At 34.4% G+C, this 15,098-nt stretch overlaps 1 protein-coding gene across 1 annotated transcript in view; it reads left to right on the top strand.

Annotated features, from left to right (window-relative positions):
* The window catches only part of BAZ2B (bromodomain adjacent to zinc finger domain 2B), a 258,012-nt gene that overhangs the window by 177,619 nt on the left and 65,295 nt on the right, over positions 1 to 15,098 (top strand). Inside the window, 3 exon segments of the mRNA XM_023745704.1 lie at positions 341 to 449; positions 714 to 815; positions 12,738 to 12,948. Of these exon segments, the coding sequence (XP_023601472.1) occupies positions 341 to 449; positions 714 to 815; positions 12,738 to 12,948 (422 nt within the window).

Here is a 15,098-nt window from a genome sequence, read left to right on the forward strand (position 1 = left end):
CTCCTCTCAATTAAAGCTTTTGAGATGTAAAAAGTCAGTACTCATTGACACATGCTATTGAATATGCCTCAAAGTAATTCTAGTTAAGATTTCTAAAAAATTTAATGGAGTTTCATATTTATAACTCGAGTCTTTGATTAATTTCAATTGAATTACATACCTAAAAATTAAAATAATTTTAATAGCAAATATATTTCAGTTGTATAATCAGGGGGTTTAATATTTGTTTTCTTTTGCATTTTTCACATTTTCTAAAGAGCATGTATTCTTAAATTATTTTTTAGTTTTTAAAAGTTTTTTAAATTAAGTATGTTATAATTCTCATTTCTGTTATGCATAGCTGGCAGAGGGAGACAAGAATAAGAAACTTTGGAGGGCGCCTTCAAGGAGAAGTAGCATATTATGCTCCATGTGGAAAGAAACTTAGGCAGTACCCTGAAGTAATAAAGGTACATACTTTTCACCAAATAACACACATTTGGTGCCTATTATGCATGCTTATGGAAAAAAAATAGTACACTCCTCTCTCAGATAAGTTCCTTGATGCAAAATGTTCTGTGTTTGGGACTAATGTACTTAACCTAAATTGAACTCCTATAAATCCATAGCCCTTGATAGAATATGCAAAACATTAGTGTTCTGAAGATAGCTATACATCAAAGCTGGGTTGTCATTATTAAAACCTGAAGTGGAAAAATATGTGATTTTTTCAGTATCTCAGCAGAAATGGAATAATGGATATCTCAAGGGACAATTTCAGCTTCAGTGCAAAAATAAGAGTGGGTGACTTCTATGAAGCCAGAGATGGACCGCAGGTATCCACTTTTTAAAAAGTATAGTCTTTGAACCAAAAAAGTAGTACCATAACCTTAATGAATTAAATTTCACTACACTCTGTTAGTTCATTGGTATAGCTGTACATACTTCTTTGTGGTAAACACTCAACACTCAAACTACTCAGTTTACTGTTTCAGTAGCAAGGAGCTTTGACATAATAGATGTCTTTTTCAAAATTTCTTATATAAACTTTTTCCTGTTTGTTAATTCTGTCAGTAATTTTACAGTTTATACAGGTATAAAAGTATCTGCATGTTCATGTGAAATATAGGAAAGCATTAGTTCCCTGGAAGGTAAACATTTTCTAAAAATTAATTTGAATAGGAAAAACATGTTATAAGTCACATCAAAAGAGGACAAATATGTCTTAGTTTTTGGAAGGATCTTACCATTTGCTTATGACATGCTACATGATCCATTTTCACAATTTGGGTAATTTTTGGGAGTAGGGGGTGCAGATTTGCTTAATATTAGGTAAGTAAAACCTCTGCTTATGCAAAAATTGAATTTTTTAAATTAATTTAACACAGTTCTGTAGTGACAGCTCCCTTTGAGCTTGAGGGTTAAATATACAACCTCATTAATCAGAATGAAGAACCTACTACAGAGACTTCATTTCCTTTATTTTCTCTTTAATGTTTTGCCTTTTTTCATACTTGGATTCAGCTGAATATGCTTATTTTTCCCTTTAACTTTATCCGTTCCATTGAAACAAATCTTGATTAAGGAGTGAGAAGACCTAGATTCGTGTTAATCTATGAAATGGTTTTGTGATTTCAAACAACAAACAGTGTCCCCCTTTCCTTCTATTTTTTTTATCTGCAAAATAGAGACTAATAATTTTATTTCTGCTTCATAGGATTATGTGAGGTTAAAATGATATCATATGCATAAAAATGTTTCAAAAGGTTAAAATGCTCAGCCAACTGAAGTTGATATTTTTTTCCTTTTGGCCCATTATAGTGCACATACAGGATTTTTTCCTACTGTGGATAGGCAGGCTTTTCCTTTCTACCTTACCCTCTAGTTTTCTAGTCATAGAAACAAAAAAGACCTTACTCATTCTGCAAGAGGTATGTTTTGAGAGTTCAAAGATTAAGGAAATTTTCCAAGATCACACAGCCTCAAACTGGCAGGACATAACTAGAACTCGAGGTTCCTAACAATGTTCTTTTGCGTTCATTTTATAACCTATTTTTCATTGTTCAATACTTTTTAAGGAACAAATTATGTTGAAATTGACTTCTCTCTTTGCTGGTAATTTTAAAATGCCAAAATCTATTTATCTGAGGTTTGTCTTCTTTATGAAAATATATTCTATATTTTTCTGTTTTAAATTTTAAAAAATTTACATTTCAGACTTACTCTGTCACCAGATTCTCAGAATTTTAGAACCACAGTGGTATTTTGCATACTACATATATAATGAATCGTTTTTTAGTCACAAAGCATTTTAGAAGGTAGTAATAACTTTACTTATAAATTCTTTAAATTTGTAATCTTTTGGTTTGTGTTATCAAATCCTTAGTTGTTTATGCCAAAGATAGCTTTATGGTTTTCAGATCAATAGATTTTTGTTCTGAGAACAAAGCTAATTGTTGTTCAATAATACATAATGGATTTTTAGTTTTGTATCAGTGATAATTAGACTTAATCTCTAAAGCCTCATTAGGCAGAGCAGACTGTTCTTTGACATCCATTCACTTTTTATTAAACATAATCAGTATTTTCCAAATGCATATTGTCTTGCTGAGCGATCATTCCAATCAAGAAAATATGATGAATTACTAAATCCAGAATATGTTAAGCTGCCAACATTTCAGTAGACTGCAGAGGGAAAATAATAGCAATTTTGAGAGCACTTATCTCAGCTAAAAATAAAAAATAGTTGGAGCCCTAGCCGGGTAGTTCAGTTATTCAGAGCAACATCCCCATACACCAAGGTTGTGGGGTTGACTCCCATCAGGGTCCATACAAGAATCAACCAGTGAATGCATAATTAAGTGGCACAACAAATCGATGTTTCGCTCTCTTTCCTTTCTCTCTCTCTCTCTCTCTCTCTCTCTCTCCCCCTCTCTCTCTCTCTCTCTCTCTCTCTCTCTCTCTCTCTCTCTCTCTTCTCTCTCAAGTCAATCAATAAAAAAAATAGTTGGATTCATTTTAGGATACTTTTAGAGAACAACAATAATGGTAAGTAATTTAAAAAATGTTGATTTAATTAGAGATGCATACAGATGTAGAGCCATAGACATTTCATACCATACACATATGGTATGATTAGTATATATAAGCATATAGTTAGTTAGAAATGTACATAATTATACAATATTCTATGAACATGAACAAAGATTATATATTTTTGTTAGAGTAGCTATGATGTGTAATAATTTTGATTGACTTACATTTTGTAGAAGATTTAAAATATAGTTTTGGACAAAGACAATGTTACCATGCAGTGATGATCTGCCTTTATACAAGTTGTATAAATGGCACAATGGCTATATACATGGTGGAGCAAAAGTAGGTTTACAGTTTTGAGTATCTGAAACACAGTTTATTCTTATATTATTTATTAATTACTGTATTATTTTCCATATGAACAGCTGTAAACCTATTTTTGCCCCACTCTGTATAGATTGAAAAACAAACTATGCATATTGAAAGACTGGAATAAAATGCCTTAGAAGTTTAATGATGGTTGTAATGGTTGATGGTACAATAGATATTTTTCTTTCATATTTTCCAAAATTTGCTTGTATTGCATATATAACATGAAAAACATTTTTTATTTAAAAAATAAATACTCCTATCCCTTATAATCCATTAAAGGCTAATCTTTAAGTTTTCCAAAATCATGGAGATTGTAAACAATGATTTTAAATACTACTGCTACAGTTTTCCAAGCTCCCTATATTTCGAGCAGTGTTTGATAGCAAATGAAATGCTGTATTTGGAAATTCATTAGTATCCTTACTCTCCTAACGAAACATTTGCATTGAAAAATATAATTTGTCTGTAGTATTTTTTTATTTTAAAACATACCAAAAAACCCCACCAATATTTGTCCTATAACTTCTTTTTTTTTAATTTATTAAATCTTTATTGTTCAGATTACATTTGTTCCTCTTTTTTTCCCCCCCATAACTCCCCTCCTCCCAGTTCCCGCCCCACCCTCCGCCCTCACTCCCCACCCACTGTCCTCATCCATAGGTGCACGATTTTTGTCCAGTCTCTTCCCGCATCTCCCATTCCCCTTTCCCCCCCGAGAATAGTCAGTCCATTCCCTTTCTATGTCCCTGATTCATTATAATCACCAGTTCATTCTGTACATCAGATTATTTATTCACTTGATTCTTAGATTCACTTGTTGATAGATGCATGTTTGTTGTTCACAATTTGTATCTTTACCTTTTTCTTCTTCCTCTTCTTAAAGGATACCTTTCAGCATTTCGTATAATACTGGTTTAGTGGTGATGAACTCCTTTAGCTTTTCCTTATCTGTGAAGCTCTTTATCTGACCTTCAATTCTGAATGATAGCTTTGCTGGATAAAGTAATCTTGGTTGTAGGTTCTTGGTATTCAGCACTTCGAATATTTCTTGCCATTCCCTTCTGGCCTGCAAAGTTTCTGTTGAGAAATCAGCTGACAGTCGTATGGGTATTCCCTTGTAGGTAATTGAGTCTCTTTCTCTTGCTGCTTTTAAGATTCTCTCTTTGTCTTTTGCTCTTGGCATTTTAATGATGATGTGTCTTGGTGTGGTCCTCTTTGGATTCCTTTTGTTTGGGGTTCTCTGCGCTTCTTGGACCTGTAAGTCCATTTCTTTTACCAGGTGGGGGAAGTTTTCTGCCATTATTTCTTCAAATAGGTTTTCAATATCTTGCTGTCTCTCATCTTCTGGCACCCCAATAATTCTGATATTAGTCCGCTTGAAGCTGTCCCAGAGGCTCCTTACACTATCTTCACACTTTCGGATTCTTTTTTCATTTTGCTTTTCCGGTTGGGTGTTTTTAGCTTCTTCGAATTTCAAATCTTTGGCTTGATTCTTGCGCTCCTCTGGTCTGCTATTGGGTATAATATTCTTTATTTCAGTCCGTGTATGCTTAATTTCTAGTTTCTTTATCGTAGCATCGAGGGTCTCATTAGTTTTTGTGAGGCTCTCCTCAAGTTTCTTGCAAGCCCTCAAAATTGCGTTTTTTAGCTCTATATCCTCCATTTCTGTCATGTTTTTTTGTCTCCGCATTTTTTATGCTTTCTTGGTGCACCCCCTTGTGGTCTTTGTGCACAGTCTTGTTCTAGTTAAGCCTTGATTATTGTAGTTAATACTAGAGGGATTTGACCACCAGGCTGACTGGCTGTGAGAATCAGCTGTGTGGAAAACTTCTGTCCTCTGGGGAGGTGCTAATCTAGCCTTTGCCTGAGGCGATCCGGCAAATGGCTCTGCGCAGGGCTTGGGCGGGGCAGGATCCACAGGGCTTGGGCGGGGCGGGATCAACAGGGCGGGCGGAGAGAGCAGTTATGGCTGCTCTCAGTCCCGTTCCCAGAGGCTCTGCTTCTCAGAACCCCGGCAGCCGCTGCAAACCTCGGAGAGAAAGCTGCCCTCAGATTCCAACTGATGCCGGACAATCCTGCTTCTCCCGTCTGAGTCTGAGTCCCTAGAGACTCGCCCGGATCTGGAGCTCAGAGCCTGAGACTCCCTCCGGACTGAAAACGACAACTGCGCCCTCAGCCACCAGCCCGCTTTGCGTGCGCACCTTGGTACCTTTGTATTTTCCACACTGCGCCTCCTCTGAGCCTCGGTTTGCTGTTCTCTTTCCTTCTAGTTGAAGAGTCTCTCCTCAGCCAGCTTTCCTGTGGTTCTGGGTGATGTCTGTTCCTTCTTTTAGTTGTATTTTTGAAGTGGTTGTTTGCGGCAGCAGTCTCCGGTGTTTACCTATGCCGCCATCTTGGTTCTCCCTGTCCTATAACTTCTAATTTTGTTTAAGGCATTTAAAAAATTACAACAGTGGTGTTTCAAAACTCTAATTTACAAATGAGTTTTAGGAAATGATAATTTCTGCTAGACAGAAGATAATATCTGCAGTAGGGAACCATGGTTATTTTGTATAAGTTAATCACTTTGACACAATATATTTCTGAGCTTAAGAAAGTAATTATACATATATTTATTAACAGCAAAAATGTGTTGAAAATATTGGCTAACTTAGTATATAGTACAGTAATATTAGAGGTAGAGTATGAGAGCTCAAATTTATTGAAATTTAAGTAAAGTTATCATTAACTACATGACAACAATCTAATGATTACCTTTACAAATTATAAAAAAGAAAAGCCTTTACATTCAAGTAAATAGATAAGATTGACCCAATAAATGGGGGGTGTGGCTTTAATCTAGTCATTGTCAGTTTTATTTATTTCAGTCTACAAATGTGGTAAGGATTTGTAGAATCAGCTACTTGTCACTATCTACTTATCCTTAGACAGCAAACACTTCCTACCAGTTTCTATAGAAACCAAGATTTTAGGAATGATAACTTTCATGGAACAAAATGAACTATAACTATACTGGCTGGCTACCTGCTAACGAAAGGGTGTAAGATAAATAGATTTCTCACAGACTTCATCACATTATAATGAACTTGCTGAATCTAATTTTTATCCTTGTTTTCATTTTATTTTGTTCTTGAGTATCAGAATAATAGAAAGTAAGGTTGAGCTAGACACATTTTGGTATATAATAGGGTTATTTTTAATTACATAAATATGATACTTAGGTAAAAAGTTATTCACATTTTTATTACAAATGTATGACGGCTTCAAAATAAATTGTTAATGACAAAGGTTACCTGAAGTATATGATAATCTATGAAAAGCATTTTTTGTGAATTGTAGAGAAAAAAACATTTAAGCATAAATATAACAATTATGTTTATTTTTTTTCAACCTGGAAGTTCACAAGCATTGAGTTGTGAATATCTTCTGTGTTCAGGCTAAAATGCAAAGAAAAGGAAATATGCAAAGAAGAAAGGAGTTAAAAGTGACTGAGAAAATGTTGCTTTTTCTATTCAAGAATTTTTTTTAAAAGGTATTTCTTTTTAATGGCATAAGGCCATGAGAATAGAAAAATGTCTATAAGTCTTACTGAAAGAGCCCCTTTTCTGTGTCACTTCATCAGTAAATATTTGTGGCAAATACTTAATGTGCCAGGCATATTTTTTTTCCCAAATAAATTTTCCCTAAAGGCATTTTCCATAAAGAAAATTGTAAACACATTTCACTACAGAAATGAACTTGAAAGCCTGGCTTTGAGGGAAAATTAGTCTTCATACAGAAACTGAAGAGTACAAAAGCAAGAGAAATTATGATCACTGACTTAGAGGAGCTCATTGTTTGGAGAAATAAAGCACTAAGCACAATGCTGTCCAGATAAAATCAGAGTTTTGTTAATGAGGAATAAAGGAAGATTTCACAATAATGCAGGCAACACATGATTTTGGGCAAGGTTGTAATGCTGGTAATTATTTCAATAAATAAAGAATGAAAGATTGGAAGTCAACAACCAGGGTTCTAATTCAACTCTGCTGTTAACTGTCACACCTAATACAACATAGCCGTGTGCACAGAGTGGCTCTGAGAACATGAGAGATCACTACCAGAAATCTAAAAGTCTGGAAATTCATGTCACTAATCTACCAGGTAGGATTTTTATGACTAGGCACAGGCCCGTAGTAGAAGGCCACATGTATGAATCCAAGTGTGGTGCTAAGGAAGTATTTTTGAAAGTCATGACTATTAGATGGTAACCTACTGCAAGTAACTGGAAAGCACAGCCAGCATTGTGGGAATAATTTCTCCACTGTTTTTTAGAGTTGACACCCATCTTTCAGCATACATAGCTGTTCTTACTGTTTCACATCTTTAAAGTGCTTTCAGTTTATGATATTAATAAACTATATGATTAGAGTAAATTAAGAATCCTTAGTGCTATAAAGTTTATGTTATTTAAAACTCACTACTTGTCTTGGGCACCATAAAGAAGTTAAAAATAAACTAAACTGTGAAATAGATGTAAGGAAATCCAACTAAATTTTTATTTTTCTCATGATACTAATGTTTATCTGAAAATATGAATTGTTAAGTTCTGTCAAAAATATCTGATACCCTTGCTTTACTTAAACCCTAAGATTTTTCTTAGAGTCCTAGCAGGGTAATTTTGTATCCTGTATTACTTTGAAAAACTGAAGCGCCTACGCTTCTAAATCTTAATTCCCTCCTCTATGATGTGAAGTATATATATTATTGGAGGTCTTTAAGATCAATTTCCCTTTAGGTATAATATTATAAAAATTTTTTTTATAAAGTAATTATTAGGAAGTAAAGGATTCTTAAAGCATACTTTCAAAGAGTAAAGTAGTAAAAAAAAATATTAACTTTGTTTTCTTGAGCCACGGTTAAGTGTACTGAAAAATATTTAGCCAAAAACTAGTTGATGAAAATGATCGATTCACTAAATGACTAACAAACCTAGAATTATCAGATCAAAACCTTAGCCCAGATTAAATGCACTCATCAGATCTGTTTCACTGGGATATGTATGGGGCCTGATCCAGGAAAATATGAGTAAAGTTCATCCATTCACTTATATAACATTGAGCATATGAGAAGCACTAGGCATCTCAAATGTTAACATGAGAAACTGATACTTAGTGGCCCAGGACTACAAATCCAAGGGAAATCGCTGCAGCAAAATCTTGGTGATACTAAAACTTAAACAAATAAAAATCTTGGGTAATTTAGCAAATAGATCATTCAGTGAACTGGCTTTTGGTGGACTGGTTTACTTCATTTACTTACTGCATTCTCCCCAAAATACATTCTTTAAAGCTTATTTAGTTTTTAAAGCATGTAAGACGAAGAGCAGTAAATGTATCTACCAGTTTTCTCAGGTATTTCTCCATGTTGGATCTTAACTTTGTTCAGCAAGGAAACCTCACTCTCATGTCTTTACCACATTGCCTAGAGACCGCTCCAAACTCTTTTGGTCTCCCTTTAGGCCTTCCTCCTTCACACCCTGGCAGTTCTCTCTCTCTCTCTCTCTCTCTCTCTCTCTCTCTCTCTCTCTCTCAAAAGACTGATGTATTCGCCTTCCTTTCTAGCTCTAAGTCTCAGACCCTAATCCAGACCATCATTATTGTGTAAGTGGACATTTGAGACACCTTTCTGTTCCAGCCTCTCAACTCCTCTTTAAATCCATTACAACTCAGGATGTGGACCTTGAATCACCTGCACTAGAACAGCTTGAGCCTAAGGTCCTCGTTAAGAATGTCAGTCTTCTGGGGAGAGGACTTGCTTTAGTTTACTTTTAGAAAATGTTATGCCTTGTACAGAGTAGGTGCCTCAACAAATGTTTACGTAATGGAAACTATTTCTATAGTATAGTCTTTTAGTATACTTTTGGAATGCATTACTGTGTACAGTATATAGTGTACTTATATAATTATTTACTTTAATTATTTTTAATCTTATGAAATAAAATGTAAACCCTTTTTTCCTTCTCTTACTTTGTAATATTTATAGAACTGAGTGTGTTATTGCTAAAGTTTAATTACTAACTCTTGAAAGCAGAATTATAATGGTGTAATACACTTAATCTGTCATCATGTCCATAATGTTGATCATCTATTTTCTTTTTATTCATATCTTTTAAATATTAGTCAAGAAAGATTATTTTCAGGAACCATTTGCTATCTTATTCTTAGAAATTAAGAAAAAATTAACTATTTTCATGCATAATTTTTGATTGACAAAATGCTTATAGCAAATTAATCAAATGATAGAAATTGTATTTGCCTTTCTCAGGGAAAGTTTATTGAGAAAAATACTTTTTTTTTTAATACCCACAACTATTTTGGCTACTCAGTGAATTAAAGCTGTAAGATAACTTCTGATTTTTCTAACAATCCATTTCTCATTTTCTAAAATCTGGGAGTCAGATGATATTACATGTAGCCCAACATATGCAGTACTCTTAGAAAATAGTTAAATGTCAAGGGCAAAATGTAAGTGATAATGTTACTATATTTCTCTGGTAAGTTTTGGGCCCAAAATATTCTATTCCTGTTTTGACACAGGTATGTTTTCCTTGATGAACAAAAACATAACTAAAATTGTAACTGGATAAAAAAAGATAGGTTGATTGAACCCTTTAAATCTTGGCTAAAAGTTGGTTTTATTATTAATAAGATACTTTAAAAACTGAATGTGATTCCGTGACAGACTCTCTCTCTCTGCTGCTCCCAGTGCCACAGCTGTCACTTTTATATTTCTCAGTTTATGTGATGCATGCTGTGTTGGTGCCTGAGAGCAGAATAGAAAAATGAAAACCTCAACTAATCAAAAGCTTCCCATATTGATGAACATAAAATTGTCTTGATGGCTTCCCTCTTAGTGTTTTATGGCCTAAATATACAGTTAGTTTAACTATTGTTCCTATTGACTTCCTTTGAAATCACAGCAAAAAACACTTATTTTCCTCAGCATTAATTTTAAAAATTATTTTTGACATGGGAATTACTGAAAAGAATTAGTATAGTTATTACTTTTAACCTGTAGATATGGACTATATGCCTGAAAGGTTTTTTCTGACACAATTCTGTCTTGACATAATCTTGGCTGTGCTTTCATGTCTGAATATTGTGATCAGATACTAAGTATAAGAACATGTTTGTAACATCAGTGCGGTACATGTCGTGGTCAGGAACAAGGTTTTAGAGTGAGACAGTCTTGGGTTTGGATCACAGTTCTGTTCCTTATTGCCCCTATTCCTCAGGAAATTATTTAACCTCACTGGGCCTGAATTCCCTCAGTTGTACTGTAGGAACAACCAAAACCACTTTGTTAGGTAGAGCTGGTGTGAAGATGAAAGTATATTATGTATTCACAATGAATGAAATAAAGCACCCTGCTTGGAATGTAGGTGTAGCTGAATTCGGCTATGGTAGCAGGAGTATTATTTGTATCTTTAGTACCCATTTAATGAGATAGGCATAGACACCTTGCCCTAGGTTAGGAATCATAGCATAAAATAGAACCTGAGAACTTTTGGTTGGTTTTAGTTGCAGAATTACCCACAGAGGTTCAAGCTAAATTCTTTTAAGCTAGATTCTTTTAAGAAAAAAGAACATTTATAAAATTTCCTTAATTTTCACACTAAATGCGTTATCTCTAAAAAAAAATAAGAAACAGAATACTAAAACAATTTCTTCAAAGGATTATTTTTAAAGGATGCCTTTTCAATATATGAGCATATTACTTTGGACATATTGCTATGAATTAGAAAACATAACATTGTACTTGTTTTGATTGACATACGGAGGATAATGGAAACCAGACTCAGATTGTATCTATACACTGAGCAGGAATATTCCTATAATACACTAGCATGATGCTGTTGTATGTATTTCTGTCAGGAAACTTATATTAGAAATCTCAAATAGACACAAAAGTAGACAGAATAATATATACCATGTACCCATCATCAGCTTTAGAAATTATCACGTGGCTAATATTGTTTAACATATACCCCCATCTGCTTCTCCTCTTCCATAATTTGTTGAAACAAATCTTATATGTCTTATTTCATCTGTAAATATTTCAATTTACTTATATAAAAGATAGAGACTCTTGTAACCTACAAGAGTAACCTACAAGAGTACCGCAGTAACCTACAAGAGTATCGCAGTACCATTATCACACTTTAAAATAATAATTTCTTAATATCTTCAAATATCAGTCCATATTCAAATTTTCAGTTGTCCCATAATTGTTATAATTTTCTGACCACTTTGTCTGTTTGAATCAGGATCTAGGTAAGGTCCACACTTACCTTTGGGATTTTTTAATACATATTGTGAGGCTCCTTTTTTTTTTAAATATATTTTATTGATTCTTCACAGAGAGGAAGGGAGAGGGATAGAGAGTCAGAAACATCAATGAGAGAGAAACATCGACCAGCCGCCTCCTGCACACCCCCCACTGGGGATGTGCCCACAACCAAGGTACATGCCCTTGACTGGAACCGAACCTGGGACCCCCCAGTCCGCAGGCTGACGCTCTATCCACTGAGCCAAACCGGCCAGGGCATGTGAGGCTCCTTATAGTCTGTTTACTTCTTGAAATTTATTGAAGAAAATGGGTAATTTGTAATTTCCTATAGACTGGATTTTGCTATGTAATTTAACATACACTTCTCACCCTGTTTTCCTGTGAAATTATAGTCATTAAATCTAGAGGCTTAATCAAATCTAGTTTTGATTTTTTTGGTAAGGCAAGACTAATATAGAGGGGTGATGGTATCTAGCTGATGTCTGTCTGGTTGTCTCTCTTTTGGGTGATTGGCAGACATGCAAGTTCGATGCTTAGATCCATTAATTCATCAGACATTGCAAAATGCTGATATTTTATCTCTTGCATTTCTTCTTGATTTATTAGCTATAAGATTTCTCTAAAGAGATACTTTCATCTATTGTTGAAATAGCCTAGTGTTTGGCTGTACTAATAACCCATGAGAACAATCCATAAGATGTCATCACACAACTGGTATTTTTAATTATCTGCCAACGTTATGGTCATTATAATTTAGAAATGGTGATTAAGGTATATATCTCTATTTATATAATGTTTGTGTATATAGATATAGTTCTCTTAAGGTATTTAAAGTTAGCATACAAAAGATATGCCAAAGAACAAATATAAACATAAATTTAATTTTAAAAATACAATTCTTAAGGATTGTACCTGCTTTATACATTTCAAAATGTCTGTAAATTTACCTAGAATTTTCTGACTTATTGAACACTTGTGTCTATTTTTTAACACTATTTCTCTAAAATGTTCGTTAAAAGGGAATGCAGTGGTGTCTTTTGAAAGAAGAGGATGTCATTCCTCGCATCAGAGCAATGGAGGGCCGTAGAGGAAGACCGCCAAATCCAGAGAGACAGAGGGCAAGAGAGGAGTCCAGGATGAGACGTCGGAAGGGCCGGCCTCCGAATGTTGGCGGTGCTGAATTTCTAGATAACACAGATGCCAAATTGCTAAGAAAACTGCAAGCTCAAGGTAAAAGGCATAATGTATCTGACACTGCAATTCTCATACTGAAAAGTATGTTTCTTCCGTTTTTGACTTAATGATTTGACGTTGCTCTCAATTTCTAAAATGTAGATATTTGTGTTAAAATAAAGGGAAAATTAGAAGTCCCACTGGTAAATGGAGTTCTTTGATTAGGTAAGCTCCTTTCAAGAGCCACACTCATAAACTCATCCTACCCTATGTGATTAGAATTATAAAAGTGGGTGATAAGCTTTTAAGGCTCACACAGAAAAGGAATCAACCAGCACTTGGCACACACCTCAGGGTTGTGCCAACCTTCTGGAATTCTCATGTTAACAGCTCCCGATTCCTTGAGGTGGTACGAGGGAATAACCAAAATATGTGGATCTGTGCAGTAAATTTTCAATCAGAGAACTCCAATTGCTGGTGAGTAACCCCAGGCTCTTAGTTTGGATTCCTCTGCAGTTTGGATATATTACATAATTTCAAAATGCCCATCTAATATATTTAAATCAGAATGTATTCATTTTAAGATAAACGAAAGATCATTTATTGAGCACAAAGTGCTCATAATAATCTCAAATGTATTTATGATTTGAAATTATACATAAATTATCAACATGAACATCTCCTGTTATATCTGACACAGAAAATGCTGACTAAAGTAATTCTGCTATGAGTTTGAGTTACAGGTTACAAGTATGAAGCCTCTTAAGACTGTTTGAATGTGTATCAATATATGTGTTGGTATCTTGTGTTCACAAGCATCCTATATAATAAAAGGCTAATATGCAAATCAACCGAACAGCAGAACGACCAGTCATTATGACGCGCACTGACCACCAGGGGGCAGACACTCAACACAGGAGCTGCTCCTTGGTGGTCAGTGCACTCCCACAGGGGGAGCGCTGCTCAGCCAAAAGTCAGGCTGATGACTGGTGAGGGCGGTGGTGGTGGCGGGAGCCTCTCCCGCTTCTGTGGTAGCGCTAAGGATATCCAACTGATGGCTTTGGCCCGCTGCCTATGGGCTCCCCCAAGGGCTCCTGGAGTGTGAGAGGGCACAGGCTGGGTTGAGGGACCCCCGTTGAGTGCATGAATTTCAGCACCAGACCTCAAGATAATATATATATCAATGTAAAATAAAGGTTTAATTATAAAATTGACAAAAAAGACTAACAGGATTTTACTACTTCTATGTTTTTTGTTTTGTTTTGTTTTGTTTATTTCTGGAGAAAAAGCCTGATTTATTTCTATTTATTGTAAACACCGTCATAATATTGACTTCTTTTTTAGCTGCTTTGTTTTTATTATAAAACAGATATCCACAACAAAAGCTCATAGAACAGAGTGTTACAAAATAAAAGACACTTATTCACACTCACTTTAAAATAAAAGATACTTAAGAATAAAATTGTTAAGTTTGTTAATCTATCCAGAAATGTGTACATACATACTCATATTTATAATGTAGATGTAAATATGCAATATAACATGTTGTAATACATATATCCTTTAGATTTCTAAAATAAATGGACTTATAGTGTATATATACTATTAGCTTGCTTTTTCCCCCACATAATTTTCTTGAACATCTTTCTGTATCAAAGCTTTTAAAACCACCTTATGCCTTTAATGGCTGAATAGTAAGTAGTAAGCGATGCCACATATTGCTTTACTATACTCATTTGATCAGTCTCTCTTTGATGACTGTTTAAGCTGTTTTTTTGATCTTTGCTATCATAACCAAGGTTGCAATACATAAGTATTATACATATCTTCTATAGGTATGGCTATCTATAGTGTAAAATACTAGAGATAAAATATCTGAATCAAAGAATATGTGCATTTCAAGTTTTGATAAATAATTGGCAAATACTATCTCTAAAGAGATTGCTCCACTTTATACTTCTACCAATGGCATGCAATTAACTGCTTGGCATATAACTTCATGTCCTATAAATTTTTCTCTGCTTTAGTATGTTATTTTATGTGGTTTCTATTAAGGCTTTAATCTCCCCTGAATAGTTACTAGTGAAGATATTTTTAAAGTTAATATATGAACATATATAGCAGTACATGATGAGTTTTTATCATCAGTATTGTCAATAAACCACTGATTCTTCTGAAGAATGTATAATAGTAGGGAGTGTGCATTG

The sequence above is a fragment of the Myotis lucifugus genome, unplaced genomic scaffold (assembly GCF_000147115.1).
Source record: "Myotis lucifugus unplaced genomic scaffold, Myoluc2.0 scaffold_5, whole genome shotgun sequence".
Lineage (NCBI taxonomy): Eukaryota > Metazoa > Chordata > Mammalia > Chiroptera > Vespertilionidae > Myotis > Myotis lucifugus.